General features: G+C 43.1%; 1 protein-coding gene across 4 annotated transcripts in view; it reads right to left on the bottom strand.

Annotated features, from left to right (window-relative positions):
- xylt2 (xylosyltransferase II) overlaps positions 1 to 19,311 on the bottom strand; it is a 72,297-nt gene extending 52,986 nt beyond the window's left edge. For all 4 annotated transcript variants that reach the window (XM_060901507.1, XM_060901510.1, XM_060901509.1 and 1 more), the window contains exon 1: positions 19,171 to 19,311. In XM_060901507.1, the coding sequence (XP_060757490.1) occupies positions 19,171 to 19,302 (132 nt within the window). In that variant the 5' untranslated portion in view covers positions 19,303 to 19,311. The remainder of the gene's footprint in view (positions 1 to 19,170) is intronic.
- Positions 19,312 to 19,598: the final 287 nt, after the last annotated feature.

Genomic DNA, 19,598 nt, shown 5'->3' with positions numbered 1-19,598 from the left:
ACCTCTCGCACTGCAAACAACAAGGGTTCGAGCCACTTATCCCAGTTACGTGCGTCCTCACTTACGAATTTTTTGATAATATTCTTGAGGGTGCGGTTGAACCATTCAACTAAACCGTCCATCTGTGGGTGATAAACGCTGGTGCGGATCGGCTTAATACCCAGTAGCCCATACAGTTCGCTCAGTGTTCGTGACATAAACAAGGTGCCTTGGTCAGTCAGAATCTCTTTCGGGATTCCAACCCGGGAGATGACGTGGAAGAGGGCCTCCGCAATACTGCGTGCTGAGATATTGCGAAGAGGCACCGCTTCCGGGTATCGCGTTGCATAGTCCACCAGAACCAATATAAAGCGGTACCCTCGTGTTGACCGATCTAATGGCCCGACGAGATCCATCCCAATTCTTTCGAACGGGGTCTCGATTAATGGTAGGGGGCGCAAGGGCGCTTTTGGAATGGCTGCTGGATTTACTAACTGGCATTCGCGGCACGCCGTACACCACTTACGGACGTCGCCGCGAATCCCCGGCCAATAGAATCGGGCCATTATCCGGGCGAGTGTCTTATCCTGCCCGAGGTGTCCAGCCATGGGATTAAAGTGAGCCGCCTGAAATACCAATTCCCGGCGGCTCTTTGGAATTAGCAATTGGGTGACTCACTCTTTCGTCTGAGTGTCCTGCGTCACTCGGTATAACCTATCCTTCAAAATGGAAAAATAGGGGAAGGACGGGGTGGCGCCCGGCGGGAGCGTCTGACCATCGATTACTCTCACTTGGTCAAACGCGTGTCGCAGAGTCTCGTCTCGCGATTGTTCCAGTAGGAAATCCGCGAGGGATTCCCCAATAGAAAGAGGAGGGGCCGGTGGCTCCTCACTCTGTCGCGGAGATGACGTAGACGGCTCTGCGACCGCAGCTCCAGCCAAAGCGACACCGGGACCCTCCCCTGTTAACCGGCAGGACCCACTCTTTATTAGGCGTGCCATTAAACCCCGAAATCCCGGCCAATCAGTCCCCAAAATCAAAGAGTGGGTAAGGTGAGGATTAACCGCCGCCTTCACTATCGATTTCTCCCCTCTGAAATGTATGTGGACCGACACCAACGGGTAGCTGTGAATATCCCCGTGCACACACAACACCTTCACCCCTTGTGCTCCCCCCAATGCCTCGCCTTGCACCAGGCTTTGGCAGATTGAGGTCTGATTGCAACCTGAATCCACCAACGCCTGATATGTAGCCCCTTGTACACTTACCGGTATGCGATACGCTCTGGCCCGATCGAGGGCAGCCTCTGGCGCGTCGGGGATCCGCACCACCGCCCACACTTCCATCGCTACACACTGTTGCTGCAGGTGGCCCAGTTCCCCGCAGCGCCAGTAAACCGGCCCGGGCCTTCCCTCTGCAGCGGTGTTCTGGGGCTCACTCACCTGGGGGGGTGGGGGGGGGGGTGTCAAACCGACACAGAAGGGAGAAATGGGAGGGCACCACGGGTGTGGCGGGACGGCTGGGGTGGAGCCGGCCCCCGCCTCCGCGGTGGGGGAATGGGGCGAGGATGGGACACGGGAGGAGGGGGGGGAGAAAGAGAGAGAGGAGAGGAGAAAGAAGATGCTGTCGTCCGCTGTCCTGCTGCCGGAACAGCCGCCAGATGATCCTCCGCCAGTCCCACGGCCTGATCCAGCGACGCCGGGCGGTGGCACTGGACCCACTCCGCGGTTCCAGCTGGTAAGCGGGCGATGAACTGTTCCAGCGCCACCTGGTCGATGATTCCCTCGGCGTCGCGATCTTCGGCCCTCAGCCACCGCCAGCAGGCGTCCCGGAGCTGCTGGCCGAACGCGAACGGGCTGCCGACTTCCTCCATCCGCAGCGCGCGGAAGCGCTGGCGCTGCTGCTCCGGCGTGCGCCCCACGCGCTGGAGGACAGCCCGGCGAAGGTCGGCGTAGGCCAGCCTGCAGTCGGCGGGGAGCTGTAGTGCGGCCAGCTGCGCCTCTCCCGTCAGGAGGGGGAGGAGACGCGCCGCGCGCTGCTCCATCGGCCACCCCGAGGCTTCGGTGACCTGCTCGAACAATGTGATGAAAGCCTCGGGGTCGTCCTGCGGGCCCATCTTGGTCACGGTGAGGGGAGACGGGCCCGCGGCCGGGGCGCTGGTGGACCCCGCCGACGCGAGGAGACGCCGGAACGCCTCTCGATCTTCCTGCTGGGCCAGCACCAGGGCTTCAAAGCGGCGCTCCTGCTCCTTTCGGAGCGTGACGAGTGCCTGGTGCTGGCTCTGCTGAGCCGTGGCGAGGGTGTGGACCAAGTCCGCGAACGGGGAGGATTCCATGGGGCTGCTGTGTTGGTGCTCCACCTTGTCCCAGGTTTCAGCACCACTGTAGCGCGTATCGAGTGTGGGTGGAGCACAGAGGACGGCAGGACAACGTTTGGAGGCAGACAAGGCGATTTATTTTTACAACTTTTCAGTAATCTCATTCATTCATTCACACGCACACACTTGTCTGGTCCCGGGTTGCGCTCCCTCTCCTCTCTCTCTGCCTCCTTAAATAGGGAGCGGTTACTGGGAAAACACACACACAAACACAGGTTAATTATCCTCAGGTGTCGTGATTCTGCCACTCACCTTCCCCAGCTCCACCCTCCTGTCACAGACCAGCACTTAACCACGCCCCCGCTGCCACAGACAAATACTGCGAAAATGCCCGCCCACGGACTCCCAGCCTCACAGTGGGAGGGACATGGCAGTTTCCGCGAGGAGACTGGTGATTGGTGAAAGTGGCCGGATATTTTCTTTGATTGACAGCTCGTTTCAAATATAGACAGGCAGCGGTGAGTTTCAGTTCAGTCCCATGCGCTGTGGTGTATCGTAAGAGATCAGCTTACATTTCGATTTCATTCATTACATACGGTTTCTACCAGCTTTTTTAGTTTGTATATATTTTCATTGTAAATAAAGTGTAAATGGGCAATTCCATGTAAATGTCAACCTCACCATGCAAAAATAAAGCAACATGTAATACATCAAAACCACTCCCAGAGATATCACCTAGGCCTGTATTTTACAGATGTGAATAAGTTGAACCAATTTGTAACCAACCTAATGTGTCACTGTCAGTCTTTCTTTCTTATAATGTAAACCCCAAGCTAAAATCAACTTTGATCATGTACAATTCTATATTATTGCCACAAGCCACAGAAATGTATGCTAAAATCCACAAAACAGCAAAACAATAGCCATCCTAAATATTATTTAAGAACTTTGATAGTTTTAGCTGATATTTAGAGTGTTTTTCAAAGGGTTATGGTGGTTAAATTGCTGATTTTCTAAACATACGCCATGTCTATTTCAGACGCGTCACATCCATAACGGAATTTCGTCACATCCATAACGCTGACTTTTCCTTCCGAAACTCTGCATGAAATACAAAATATTTTAAACAAAGATTTTTTAATATTCACCTTGGACCCCTCTATCAAATGGATATCTCTATTTCGACATTAGGTTTACAATTTCACAGAGTTTGATAAAAATGTACAGTCACCCAAGAAAAGTGATACTTTTTCTGTCACATCCATAACGCATCTTTTATTGGCGTTTTCTGGCATGCCCTAGATGTACTATGGGAATTGTTCTTGTTCTATCACTTCTCCAGTATGGTACAGCCTTAAAATATGCAACACCTGTTTAAATACTGGGAGACAATAAAACATGCACTGGGTCATTTGTTGCCATTTTGAGTTCAAGTGTCACGTCCATAACGCTGGAATTGCCCAAATATAGTGTTGTCAAGTTTGCTATCTTAGTTCCAGAAATTTCGTTTATTTGAGTGACTGAACTTGAGGGGGCTAGTCAGCTAGCAAGAAAGCTGCGCACGGATGCCAAGCATTGCTGATTTAATTTTGGCGAAGCCATTTGCCAGTCTTCCTTTCGAGGAAAAAATTACAATTAAAGAGCAGGGTAGACCAACGCCTCAAATTGACTTGGTGAAAAAAGGTAGGGAATAATACTCGTTCCTTTCAGCTCTCCTGGTACAAGAAAGTGAATTGGCTAACAGCAAGTGACCCACATCAACAACAGTAAATAGGCTACTTTAGTAATCAGGCATGTGAGCAAGGTTCCAAAAAAAAAAAAAAAAAAAAAAGAGGAAAATTTTTTAGTGCCAGATGATGACCCCGAAGGGGTCATCCTGACAACGCAAGTTGTCGTGGGGAGGGTATGGGAGGGTGTGCCCTCCCATAAGGGGGTTCCGGGGGGCCTCCCCTGGGAAAATTTTTGCAAAATGAAGCTTAAATGGTGCCATTTAAAGCATACTTGAGGCCTTATCAAGACAATTTAAAGAGCAATCTAAATGACAGAATAAAATATAAAATATGCCGATTTTAGTGAAAATACAACAAGTCTCAATAACCATTAAAACATTTATTGACTGTAAAATGATTGAATCATTTAGCTTGAATTCAATTCAGATTTCTTAAACAACCATAAACAACCATCAATGAAAAATTGATAAAGCACTGTCAATCATTTCAATAACTCAAATTAAGAACACACTGTATGTTGCAGAATTTCTCAATATAATGTGACAAAAGGAATTGCCAGTTACATACACAAGATTTATGTCCATCAGGATTAAATGTTTCAATCATATCAGCATAGTTAACATACAGCTAGTGAGACATGAAAAATATATCACTAAAAACACTGAACACTTAAGTAAGGTACACTAAGCATTACACATGACTGATAGAAACTACTCTAAAATGTTTAACATATTTCTCTTAAAAGAACACTAAAACAAAAACATTGTCAGTATTAAAAAAATACATGTACATACTTGTGCAATGAATAGCACTGGAGTTGACAATTTCTCAGTAAGCACTAGGATCTCATGCACTACATTAAAACTTCCACTTGACTTTCGCCATGTTTTTCATGTTGATGATGGCAAACTCCTCGCACCGCGTGCTTCGATAATGCTTGTCTTAGTCACTACAATGTCGCTATACGGAGCTTAGAATGGCGGGAAATCTCGTCACTTCCGGGCCCAGTTAAAATCCGGAGAATACCAAACGAAATTTCGCGATAATTTTTTTTTTTTTTTAAACGAGATTGAAATACGCGGATATGACATTTTTACGCGAAAATTAACTTTCAAAAGCACGGATTTCCGCGTTTTCGCGGAAATTTCACATGCCTGAGTAATATGTCATGGATGGACCAAAAATATAGAATCTATTTAAAATGTTTATGCTGAGTATATTATATTGGAATATATATTTTTCTGGATATGAATTAAACACAGCTACAATTTGGAAAACATTTTTAAACAAAAACACAGCCTAGAACATTTCACACTACAGACCTGGATTAAAAGTGAAGGGTTATCAAAATTGTCAATAAAACATTTCTCAGTCAAAATAAGTAAAATATAGGGAAAGTGTCATTGAATGAAATGTGTGGCACCCAGCTCTATGTTTGGCTCCTCAAGGTCAGTGCTTGTGCCTATTCCAGAACACTCTGCTGTTACTGCTGAGGTTCCTGACAAAGAGCTGCTTTCAATAATGATCAATTTTTAAACAACATGCCACAATTTTAAAATATAAAATATTAAAATATACACCCCCCCAACACCATCATGTATATTGGACAGTAGGCTAATGGGCCAAAATAACCTGTTATTTCACAGTTTGTGACCCTGCCAACAATCAGCCAGATCAGAGGCAAGAGTATGGGCAAAATTGATGTGTTTTTTCTTTTAAAATCTGGAAATATCGTAACCGACCAGCCTCCCGTTTGAAAGACTACCAGCCGCCACTGGTGTAACTGCACACCCAACCTCATCTTCACAAGTAATATATTCCTCCATCTTGGAAAAGTGCTGCCAGTGTTTATTCTGGTTTTACATCATTACATTTTTTTTTAAAGGACATGGGACATGAAACATAAATGCACGCTATATCAGTTTCTTTCCATTAAAAATATGAATTAATTGAATCAACAAATACAAAATCATCTATTAAATTCAGCAAAATCATTATATTCGTGATTACATGGCTTTTCTGCTCGAGCGCCGATATGCATATTTTACAAATGGAAGAGCCGCTGTCACGTGATCATATGTCACAAAAACTTTCGGGCACAGCACAAGCGGGTAGATGAATGGAGAAGTGAATGACAAGAAAATTGTTTTTAATAGTCTTTAACGTACATTGAACATCATGGTGTATTGTGCTGCTTATGGTTGCAATAATTCCAATGGGAAATGCCCTGGAGTAAGTTTTTTTGCATTCCCCAAGGACCCGAAGCTGAGGAAAGTGTGGGCTCACTACTGCCGTAGAAAAAACTTTGCACCTACTGTTTCCCACAAACTGTGTTCGAACCATTTCACTGAGGATTCTTTCAACGTTAATACTCAGGTACTGAGCGATATTAATTGCCAAGCCAAATTTAAGAGGCCGTATAGCCGGGTTCATGGAGGCAGTGATAGCGCCATAATATACAGGGCCTAACATTCCTACAACTGTAGAGACAGTCAAGAAATCCTGTAACATTATGGACATTTAAATAGGAACAGTCCACCGTACTTCCATAATGAAATATGCTCTTCTCTGAATTGAGACGAGCTGCTCCGTACCTCTCCGAGCTTTGCGCGACCTCCCAGTCAGTCAGACACAGTCAGACGCGCTGTCACTCCTGTTAGCAATGTAGCTAGGCTCAGCATGGCCAATGGTATTTTTTGGGGCTGTAGTTAGATGCGACCAAACTCTTCCGCATTTTTCCTGTTTACATAGGTTTATATGACCAATGACATGAAACAAGTTCAGTTACACAAATTGAAACGTGGCGATTTTCTATGCTATGGAAAGTCCGCACTATAATGACAGGTGTACTAACACCTTCTGCGTGCTTCGACAGCACGTTGATACCTTCACTCGGAGTTGTACCATTATTTTTTAGACAGGGCGGACGGACCAGGGCATTCGCCCGCCTGGCCGTGCCCGACAAGGAGCGCTCTTGGCCGGCTTGGGAGGCAGACGGCAGCCCCTCCTGGAAGTGTGGTTTTACCATGGGCCTCATGCGGAAAAATGCCGAGGTGCATTCGCTAAGCGACTGAAAGCTGAGGTAAGGATTAGTATTATAATTTGGGGTGTATCAATTATTGATTATCATAATTCTGACTCGTTTCGCCATTTTGAATGTTTTCATCTCGGACTCTGGAAGCATTGTATCTCAATCTCGAAAAATATCAGCAAAAAAAAAACTAGCTTGCAACGGACTTTAGCTAGATCTATGATGAACTTTCAATGTATGATACAAAAATAATACTTCTTTCAACAGATCATTAGCCTTTGAGCAGAATTGTTTTTAACTTACCAGGAAGTGTTATTGAGCCGACCGCTTTCAGTTTCATGGGGATTGAATGAACTCTCACTCTCAGAATCATCTGACCCGTCAGAGTAAAGACAAGATCCATGTTCATGTGAATTTCCAGCTATCGGTTCGAATTGATAGGGTCTAACTTCACATCTCTGTGAAACATCAGGAATGTCACTGTCGATGGTGTCCATTTCGGTAACCTGTTTACATTAGATTCCCAAGCACTGGCTCCTTGGAAAGTTTTTGTTATGTCACGGGTCACGTGACCACCTAGCTAATTAACGAATCATTGTTTTACGCTGATGTATAAAAAAGTTGAATAATGTGATCATTTTCACATTTTTGACGCCCTGCAGTGATTTAGATGGCATTTCTTATGTCCTTTATACATAATTATACCCAGAAAAAAATCCATGTCCCATGTCCTTTAAGCTCACAAGCTAGTTCTGCAGGGATGTCAAGGTGCAAATATACCTCATATTTCCCCACGTGTCCGTGCATGCACGCAGCTGCTTTGTATGTCAAGTCAAGTTTGTATAGTGCTTTTAACAATAGACATTGTTCCAAAGCAGCTTTACAGAATTTGAATGACTTAAGACATGAGCTAATTTTATCCCTAATCTATCCACAATGAGCAAGCCTGTGGTGATGGCGGCAAGGGAAAACTCCCTCAGACGACATGAGGAAGAAACCTCAAGAGGAACCAGACTCAAAAGGGAACTCCCACTCATTTGGGCAACAACAGACAACATGACTAAGTATGTACTTCTGGAGGATTAAAAGCAACATCCACTAGATGACACATCTGTGCCAAAATATCTCGGTCCATCTAGTTTCCAAGTCAAGCTTTAATAGTTAGTGATCTCATCTCATCTCATTATCTCTAGCCGCTTTATCCTTCTACAGGGTCGCAGGCAAGCTGGAGCCTATCCCAGCTGACTACAGGCGAAAGGCGGGGTACACCCTGGACAAGTCGCCAGGTCATCGCAGGGCTGACACATAGACACAGACAACCATTCACACTCACATTCACACCTACGGTCAATTTAGAGTCACCAGTTAACCTAACCTGCATGTCTTTGGACTGTGGGGGAAACCGGAGCACCCGGAGGAAACCCACGCGGACACGGGGAGAACATGCAAACTCCACACAGAAAGGCCCTCGCCGGCCCCGGGGCTCGAACCCAGGACCTTCTTGCTGTGAGGCGACAGCGCTAACCACTACACCACCGTGCCGCCCTATATTTAGTGATATTAAAAAAAAAAAAAAAAACAAGCTCAATTTCTTTTTAAAACTTTCTGCTTGTTGTTTCAATTGCTGTCATGATCTGTGTCTCCAAATCAAAGCCCAAAAACCCTCACTATACACTCAAATATTTACTAATCCAGAGCATTCAGACAACTGGTACTCACAGGGCTCGACATTAACTTTTAAACCCACTTGCCCTGGGGGGGGGGCAAGCAGGGGTTAATTTCTACTCCCTCCCAGCCTGGGCCCTAGTCTGGCTAATGCAACTTCAAAGCTCTGCGAGCATTGGTCTGGCATAGATATTAAGCCCAACCGTTTCCCAAAGCGCGTGGTTGACCCGCCTCCCTGAAATGCCTCAGTTTGCTACTGGTCGAAGCCAGAAAAGGCTGTGACAAAGCTTAAAGCGGAGCTTTGAAGTTGCATTAGCCAGACTAACTCCCTCCCCCCCAATATTATCACTTGACCCCCCCCCCCCCCCCCCCCAATATATTATCACTTGCCCCCTATTTTGCGAGTACTACTTTTTTTTTTTTAGGAAACCCATAGAATAGTTGTGAATTGCAACATTAAATTAAGATCACACATTGAGTTGAAGTTTGGTTATTGATTAAGTTTATTAAGTTTGATTACTTTTTACTTGTAACTGACAATTTTATCCAAAATAGTTTTTCCTGCCTTAGTCGATTTATTTCCATTTCACATGCATGCAGCTGTTGTAAAGTGCAGTGTGTTTGTGTAGAACTCTATAGGTTCATTACTCTGTAGGTTCATTACTTGAGAACGTAGAACTCAAAGAAAACTATAAAGTTTGTAGGAAGAAAAACTGCCTTTGAGAACATTTATATCGGGGGTCCCCCTTTCTTTTTTTGTTACATCATCCACCTCTAGGTCTAATAAAAAAAAAAAAAAAAAAAAGTACCGTGTCATGACGGACAGGATAATGTTTGAGTTTAAAATGATTTAGTGCGTAGGTTGTGGGTGTTTCATACAGACCTGGCAACCTGTAACTGAATCAGTGCAGCCAGTCTGTCATGACGCAGTGTGGGTTTTTTGTTTTTTTAAAGCCTAGAGGTGGATGATGTAACAATTTAAAAAAAAAAAAAACGATATATAAATATTTTGCACAGGACTGTGTTCCTCTGAAAACAGAAATAAAGCTCCAGCTCTCTCTGCTCTTAACCTGTTCTGTTCTTTCAGGATTTATCGCGCATGTCACTCCTTGTTGAGTTTTTTATGCCCAAGTTGTTTGAAACCAATCTGGGTTTTCTGTGTCAAATAAGGAAGTGTCTTCACCTGGAAGAAAATCAAACACTTTCATGAAGGAGCTAACTTGAACGCGAGCAGAAAAAAATAATAAAACTAGATTCTTAAGCAAACTTCCATCCTTACTTCTGACTTTCTGTTTTTGTAAAATACATTTTAAATACAATCCTGAATTTCTCTGGAGTTTTCAGGCTGAGCTCCTCTCCTCGTATTCTTTAACCACTCATTTCCCCGTTGTTCTTGAAGCATTTGCTTCTATTTGTTAACGTTTTTCTTGATAGCGGGGAGACGGTAATGCCTTTTATCTATTTCTCTGTTTGAACAAGCAAAAACAGTGCAAAAATTAACCATATTGAAGGCCTTGCTTGTATGAAAGACAGTGTCTGTCTGACCCCAGCTGTAATTATCATGTGATGTGTGAGGTCATACACAAGGGGTATTATATAAACAGTACACGTACCATACTACAACAGCGGGGGTATATAAAATAACTTGCAAAGCAGTAAATGAAACCGAGACTAAGAAAACAGCCAAGAAATAATGGCAGATACGTAGTGAGGAATGCTTTTAGGAACTGAAATAAAAGATCAAAAAGCCTAATTTTTGTGGTGCTCATTCCAACTTGCCCAGTCGGGCATGTCGGGGACATATCCCACTTGCCCGAGTGCATGTTTCACTTGCCCCGGGAAATTGGGTAGTCTTTAATGTCCAGCCCTGACAGACCTTTCAGTAGGTTTAAGATTTTTATCAAAATCAAACACTATGATAGGAAAACCATTATAGTATTAATACTCAATCTAGAATACTACATACAGTACCATTCAAAAGTTTAGACACACCTAATTCAATGTTTTTTCTTTATTTTTATTAATTAAAAGGCACGTCATGACTTAAAGCAATGATAGATGTCATTTCTCTTTACTTAGTTGAGCCATTTTTGGCATAATATGCATTACTACAGTTGTAGAATAGGGCCATTTACTGTATTCTTATTTGCTATTTGATCTCAAATGCATCAAGAAGGCAAGAAATTGCATTAATTAACTTTTGACGAGGCACACCTGTTAATTGAAAAGCAGTCCAGGTGACTCCCTCATGAAGCTGGTGAAGATAATGCCAATAGTGTGAAAAGCATCGTCAACGTGGCTACTTTGTTTCATATAGTAAGGTCCATATATATTTGGACACTGACACAAATTTTGTTTTTTTAACTGTTTACTGAAACATATTCAAGTTATAGTTATATAATGGACATGGACATAAAGTCCAGACTTTCAGCTTTCATTTGAGGGTATCCACATTAAAATTGCATGAAGGGTTTAGGAGTTTCAGCTCCTTAACATGTGCCACCCTGTTTTTAAAGGGACCAAAAGTCATTGGACAATTGACTCAAAGGCTATTTCATGGGCAGGTGTGGAAAATTCCTTCGTTATGTCATTCTCAATTAAGCAGATAAAAGGCCTGGAGTTGATTTGAGGTGTGGGGTTTGCATTTGGGAGATTTTGCTGTGAAGAAAACATGCGGTCAAAGGGGCTCTCCATGCAGGTGAAACAAGCCATCCTTAAGCTGCTAAAACAGAAAAAAACCCATCTGAGAAATTGCTACAATATTAGGAGTGGCAAAATCTACAGTTTGGTACATCGAAAGAAAGAAAGAAAGAAAGAAAGAAAGAAAGAAAGAAAGAAAGAAAGAAAGAAAGAAAGAAAGAAAGAAAGAAAGAAAGAACTGGTGAACTCATCAATGCAAAAAGACCTGGACACTCACAGAAGACAACAGTAGTGGATGATCGCAGAATAATTTCCATGGAGAAGAGAAACCCCTTCACAACAGCCAACCAAGTGAACAACACTCTCTAGGAGGTAGGCGTATCAATATCCAAATCTACCATAAAGAGAAGACTGCATGAAAGAAAATACACAGGGTTCACTACACGGTGCAAGCCACTCATAAGCCTCAAGAATAAAAAGGCTAGATTGGACTTTGCTAAAAAACATCTAAACAAGCCAGCACAGTTCTGGAACAACATTCTTTGGACAGATGAAACCAAGATCAACCTCTACCAGAATGATGGAAAGAAAAAAGTATGGCAAAGGTGTGGTACAGCTCATGATCCAAAGCATACCACATCATCTGTAAAACACGGCAGAGGCAGTGTGATGGCTTGGGCATGCATGGCTGCCAGTGGCACTGGGTCACTAGTGTTTATTGATGATGTGACACAGGACAGAAGCAGCCGGATGAATTCTGAGGTATTCAGAGACATACTGTGTGCTCAAATGCAGCCAAACTGATTGGTCGACATTTCATAATACAGATGGACAATGACCCAAAACATAAAGCCAAAGCAACCCAGGAGTTTATTAAAGCAAAGAAGTGGAATATTCTTGAATGGCCAAGTCAGTCACCTGATCTCAACCCAATTGAGCATGCATTTCACTTGTTAAAGACTAAACTTCAGACATAAAGGCCCACAAACAAACAGCAACTGAAAACCGCTGCAGTAAAGGCCTGGCAGAGCATTAAAAAGGAGGAAACACAGCGTCTGGTGATGTCCATGAGTTCAAGACTTCAGGCAGTCATTGCCAACAAAGGGTTTTCAACCAAGTATTAGAAATGAACATTTTATTTACAATTATTTAATTTGTCCAATTACTTTTGAGCCCCTGGAATGAAGGGATTGTGTTTAAAAAATGCTTTAGTTCCTCACGTTTTTATGAAATCATTTTGTTCAACCCACTGAATTAAAGCTGAAAGTCTGAACTTCAACTGCATCTGAATTGTTTTGTTCACAATTCATTGTGGTAATGTACAGAACCAAAATTAGAAAAATGTTGCCTCTGTCCAAATATTTATGGACTTAACTGTATTTTAGATTTCATATTTTGTTTTCTAACACTTTGTTTACGATCTATATGGAATTATGTTCCATATGTTATCTCATAGTTTTGATGTCTTCAGTATTGTTCTACGATGTAGAAAATAGTCAAAATACAGAAAAACCTATGAATGAGTAGGTGTGTCCAAACTTTTGACTGGTATTGTACACATGCATGTAGTCATTCCAGACAGCATCTGTTTGTTTATGCAGCTGTGGACAGTGTAACATGTTGCTATACTGCCTCTGGTGTGGTGCACTACTCTAGTAGTGCACCACACAGATGCACCGTGTTAATTTTTGAGGATGTGCAAGTGACACACCAGGATATATGCAGCAGCCATCTTGTGCATGTGTAGTTCAGCCTTTACTAGAGTCCACCATGCTGTCCATTCCCAACACACTGAGACAGGTGTAAAAAGGTGTTGGGGTGAAGTGTAGGAGTGTTCGGGAGTGTCTAGAAAAAACTAACAGAAAGCCCATGTAAACACACTGGCGGTTCACTCCGGACCACAGTTTTCCAAATGGTTCTCAACTACATAATATATTTCCACTCCCATTACTTAACCAATTATTTTTCATGTTCTACATACACTCACTGGCTTAATAGGAACTTGTTAGGACGTTGTTTCTTAATAGGAACTTGTTCTTCATTCTAAGATTCCTGTTCTTGGTTTGGCAGGAGTGGAACCCAATGTGGTCTTCTGCTGTTGCATGCTGAGATGCTTTTGTGCTCACCATGGTTGTAAAAAGTGATACGAGTTACTATATCCTTCCTGGCAGCTCAAACCAATCTGGCCATTTTCCTCTGACCTCTCTTATCAACAAGACATTTCCACCCACAGAACTGTTGCTCATTCAATGTTTTTTGTTTTTCGCACCATTCTGTGTAAACTCTAGAGACTGTTGTGTGTGAAAACCCCAGGAGATCAGCAGATTCTGAAATACTCAAACCAATCCATCTGGCACCAACACCCTTGCCACAGAGATCACAATTTTCCCCATTCTAATGTTTGAAGTGAACATTAACTGAAGCTCTTGATTTATATCTGCATGATTTTATGCACTGCACTGCTGTCAAGGGATTGGCTGATTATAGAACTGCATAAAACAGCAGGTGTATGGGCATTCCTAATAAAGTGGCCACTGAGGCTACATCCACACGACAACGGCAACGAGATTTAAAAAAAATAAAATTAAATATCGCATCCACATGGGCAACGGATCAGTAAAATATCAGGTACATATGGCAACACAACGCTTGCTGAAAACGATGCAATACACATGCCACACCTCTAGGTGCGCTGTAAGACGGTCCCATCGGAAACACCAGAATAATAGAAGGATGCATGCGCATAAACTATTATGCGCGAGACTTCATATTAGCCACAGTCAGAAAAATCTGTTCGTTAAATTACGTTATAATGACCAAATACAACGAAAAGTATTTTTCCAGTCTCACCCGTGAAAGGTAATCCCATGTGATCTCGTTTGGACAGCAAACCTGTTGGTACAATTAAACGCAGCACATGAATGACGCATCTTTATTCTCCGCTTTGCCCCATCCAATATGGCGGCGAGGATGATGTATGATTCTACGCGGAAGGCGGCGTCTTTAATGGTCCGGAATAAATTGAATGCTACACGTTGATGGATTAATTTGTTCTTCTACGCCCTTTTTGAGGAATGTATTGTAGGACTTAAACCAACATCTGAAGAGGTGAGATCGCTCCTTTTTTTTCCCCTATTTTTGCTGGCGGGATTGACTCTGCCCTAAGGGCTATTCTCTCTCTCTCTCTCACTTTGCACCATTACACAATAAATATTCACAGTGAAAATATTTTGTAAGCGCGTTTCATGAACCAAGTTATAGGATTTGTTGACAACTCGCATAGAGTTCGTTACACTTCTACCCGGCGTGAAGCACATGTGGTTGTGACGTCATCATAAACACATCCGTTCTACTCATCCAGATGACTTCGCAACGGCGCCGTTGCCAGATCTTTCCACTCTGGAACCCGTTCTCAAAAGATTTCGTTTTGGGGCACCCAAAACGCCGGTGCTGTGTGGACGCCAGGCCGAAACGATAAACAATTTTATCAGATTCACCTGAATCCGTTGCCGTGTGGACAGGGCCTGAGTGTATTTTCCAGGTTTTTTTTTTTTTAAGAACTGTAAAATTGCCTATTGCACCTTTAAGCCCATGTTTACATTAGACCGTATCAGCAGATCATCAGATTAATGTTTTTAAAACGATTAGTGTGCACACAGCAATGCCAATACACGATTCGCGTGCACACAGCAACACCAATACACGGATATGCTCGGCTCCGCAGGCATCCTGCGTTCCAAATCACTCCGCCCTGAACAGCGAGTGCCCTCTGGAGGGTGCGCACTCCGGCCCTGCGCAGCTCACAGAGCGCACGAGTGTAGTGCACAAGCTGTGATTCGGGACTGAGCCGCTGTGTGTGAGATCCCAGCGCATATCACTTCCCACTTGCAAGTGGAAGGATGGCAAGCCTAAAGACAATCATAACTACACAATGGGCAGTATTTGCATCAGTATTTGCAGTATTTTCATACTTTTATACTCTTTAATGAAAGGTGATACAAGGCGGAAGTCCGCGCCGTTTTTCAGCAGTCACGTCACATGTCCAATGCCAGCGAATCAGGAAGGTGGATGTCACAGTGACGTTGTCCAATGACGACGCCAGCTAGAGCTCAGCACAGCGTATCCCCGTATTCTCAATGTTTAAACAGCACCGGATCAGACACGATCTGGATTGAATATGTGGACCCTGGCGGATTCCCGTTTCCCGGCGTTTCCAGGCGGTTTAATGTAAATGGACAGTGCACCCGCCAAGAAAACGAGACAGATACGGTCTAATGTAAACTTGGCCTAAATCACGTGGTGCTGATTCGTTCATACTTTTGCCACATGCATCTTATAGCACACAGGTAATAAGGGTCACCACAGTAATGTGAAGTATTTCATTCCTTCTGTGTTCTCAAGCTGTGAATCAATGAGCTCTTTCATCACCTAGCCATCACACTGAGTGTATTTGCCCAGCGAGAAGCCGAGTCGTAACCCCCACTCTGGTAGGAAAGCCTTGCCAGTGCCTCATGCACAAGCAGAGAAAATGACAGCATATGATAAACAGCTTTTTTCCCCTCATGAGCCCATGACTTTAACTCCTGTCAGAACCATTATGTTCTGCAGCATCCTACCAGCTTGAGTGAAGACAACAGCTCACAGCTGTCACGCAATTCCCCTGCACCTACTCCTCATCGTGGGTGACAGCACGTTTCACGAGGGCTCACACTGCATCTCAGCCACCACAACCTGCTTAAAACAGCAAAATTCTACCCATTAGCGAGACGGCTGTCTTGAACCACGGCTTCACCCTTATCGCACAGAATACATTGGAACAGCTTGTGAGTGAGCATGCAGGCAGGATGTGCAGTGTCATTTTCCTCAGGGTGTCCAATCTGATCAAGCCCCTTACCTTAAGTCACTGCTGCTATTTGGGGGGAGAGAGAGAGAGAGAGAGAGAGAGAGAGATGTGACAAGATTGTGCACCCAGGAGGGCTAATTACGAGGAAAGCTGTTGAAAGTTTAAGGAGAGAATGCAAGCTTCAGACTTTATCAAATAAGCTGGGTTTACACTGTACAGTTTTGGGCCCATTTTGCTATCCGAAACTAAACCTGCACATCATGAGTTTATTTTTGGTCATGGCTTGAGATCTGCTGTCACCAGCACCTGATTTACTGCCATTGTTACAAAAGTAACAATGGCAGGGTCAGAAATATTTGATTAAAATGCATTGCTGATTACAATCTCAGTGTGACTGCTGCTACGATGCTCAGCTCAAAGCCAACAATAGGCAGACACCATCAGAAGGACAGCTACAAATACTATAGAAAGAATGAAACTGTTGATACATAAAGAAAGATATCCTCTTTACATCAAACTCACTTTCAAGAATGCTTGCTGACACGACCCCTTTTTTTGTACAAGCCCAGGACCTTGCTGATTGATGACGTCAGTGGAACATCATTTTCTTTAAAAGCAAGTCTGTTATAGAAGCTCTAACCTGTATAATCTAATACAGAGAACACATTATGGCGTAGAATTCAGCCTAGATTTTATTGGCATCATCTCATGACAAGTTAATCAGGGACAGTAATCACTCAAGTAAAGGTCTCCATGAGCATGATCCGGTTTTGTATAAAGCTAATCGGCCCACCCTTCAGCTCTCACGCAAATATTAGCAATGTCAGCATTAACCACTTATCTTTTCCAAAGATCTACACTGACAGCTGGCACTTCATTCAGGAGAGCTGCAAATCGTATATCAGGTTTCACTGCACAGACTTTTGGCGGCATCTCACTTTTAGCTACACATTCCAATGTCATCTCAGCGGATCTGTACCTGTAACTGTAAATGATGTGTACTGAAACAGGTCCAGACTCAGCTAAAAAGAAAAATAAAAGTGATCTTTTAAATCACACACACTTTGTCAATGTTTTTGATTGCATACTATGTAAAGTGCAAATGAAGTAGATAGCAAGTAACACGAGAGACTAATTCAATTCAAGCCAGTTCCATCGCTGTTAGTGGAGACGCGTCAGCACATTCCCAACACTTACCATTACATTCTGCATTTCAGCACAACCAATCCCTTTCACTCAGATTACTGTGTGAGAATCTTTCCATAGTAAACAATCAAAACAATTTGTAAATAATCACAGCTTTTATGCCATGAATTTCAAACACTTTTTCGATTGTCATCAATTGCACAACAGACAAAGCAGATGTGAACCACTTTCACAATCATTAATATTTGTGAGTTCCATCAAATATGACTTTTGAAGATTAAAATACATTTCTGCCTATTGGCATCTCCCCACTCATTTTTTTTTTTACTTCATCGAGTTCCTTATTTCAGTGGCCCTCATTCCTTTTGTGTCCGACTGCAACTTTCCCCAAATTTAAAATTCACAGCATTACTTAAAAACACATGTCCAGAAATCTTATCCAGTCTGAATAACACTTAAAAGGGACATGCCATACAATTTTCAATTATTTAATATTATTCCCTAAGATGCTTTTGTAAAAAGTTTGCAAGCTTTTTTTTTTTTTATTTGAAAAACACCTTGGTTCTTTTTCCTCATGCCATTTAACCTGATATGAAAACCCTCCAGGATAAGACGGGTTCATTTTGCAGGTCTGGTTTTAAATATTAAATATGTAAATACCTTCACTCTGATTGGCTGACATATTTAAACAAGAACTCAGTCATTGTAGAATTGTAGCTCAAACTCCGAGACGTAAGCAATGACTTCTGTGCCAGGATTACAGCCTTACACGCATGAACCTGAGTCAGAAGAGGAAAACGAAGGCACTGACACCAAACCAGTGCCACAACCTACAGAAGCGGTCCGGACTGGTCAGAGATTTACACCTGGTCGGACATATTTTCACAGGTCAGCAGGCGCTCACTGGACACGTTGGAAGAACATGCAGACTTTTCTTTAGTGCATCCTGGAACAGCATGTGTTTTCTCTCTACCATCTCCACTTGTTCCTTCCAGGTATTATTTGCTGAAGAACTAGGTAGATGGCTTCATCTTCTTAACTCAGATTGTTACAGGCAGTACCATAAAAATAAAAGGAATAAGGATGCACTTTTGTAACTGGCCTGTTCTCTCTGCCTATTTTCTTTCTATGGCCATTACAGACTGGGAAGGTAACGGTCCACTTTGGTATGTTTTGGTTGCTTGAGGACATATCTTATTTCTTAAAAGAAAATTAAAGAAGTTTTCTACAGCAGGTCCCTTTAAATTTTCACCACCAACTTGTGTGTTTTCCATGGGATGATTAATATTGATACGCTGAAACCGTGATATTTGTTGACCAGGTTATCACACCGTGAAAATATCGAACCGCACTACCCCTGCTTATAGTATTGTAGATAGTACATTATCTGGTGATAAGAAGTAACGTACTAAGCGCTATTCAAATTCAAGGGGGAAAATTACGAACAAGATCAAATTGCTGAATTATTATTATGAGTAGTAGACTCCACTTACACACGACTCCGGTGTATTTTTATTAGTTATTATTCTGAGCCAGGGCTCACACCCCGGCATTTAAATTTCACCTCCAGTTACACACGAATATCTGACAGTTAGCATACCTCCACCTCACCGCTCAGGGTTAATAAACAGTTTATAATAAAATTCAGTATACGCTTGCTAATCCTTTTACCGGCAAAACACATTAACACAATTCGCAGCTTATCTCTCTGTGTGCTAAGTTTAGCTAGCTAGCTAACTCCGGACCAAAGTCTCACTGAACCCCGCTAGCTTCCACACAGCAGCACCATTTGTAACTGAGCTGATAATAAACACCTTACCTCGGCCTCTCCTTCCTCCAGACTCCGAAGACTCCATACCACCAAACCTTGAATCAGAAGAATTGTTAAAGCGGCAGCAATGGCAAGTTTGTATCGACGGAGCAGCTTCTGTACGCGAGTGCTCGCCACCATTTTCCTCTCCGTGGCTTACATTTAGCAATGAATCATGTTGTCCGAATGACTCAGTGCGAAGAATCACTAACTGAACCGAGCACGATTCTGAATCATCTGATTCACAAATCGGTCTCTGTGACAACATGACATACGGTACATGCAAATCCCAAATCCTCCCCCCAAAAATAAAAAAGATCACTTCATAGGTGGATTGTTCTGACAGTGAGTGAATTTAAAGTGAGTTTAGAAATAATCAGCTATTTGTGGATCTTTTGAGTACTTCATTTCAAACACAGAGTCACAGATCAGTGATT

This window comes from Neoarius graeffei, chromosome 20 (assembly GCF_027579695.1).
Source record: "Neoarius graeffei isolate fNeoGra1 chromosome 20, fNeoGra1.pri, whole genome shotgun sequence".
Classification (NCBI taxonomy): Eukaryota; Metazoa; Chordata; class Actinopteri; order Siluriformes; family Ariidae; genus Neoarius; species Neoarius graeffei.
Note: the sequence above shows the minus strand (reverse complement) of the source record. Positions and strands in the feature narration are given on the sequence as shown.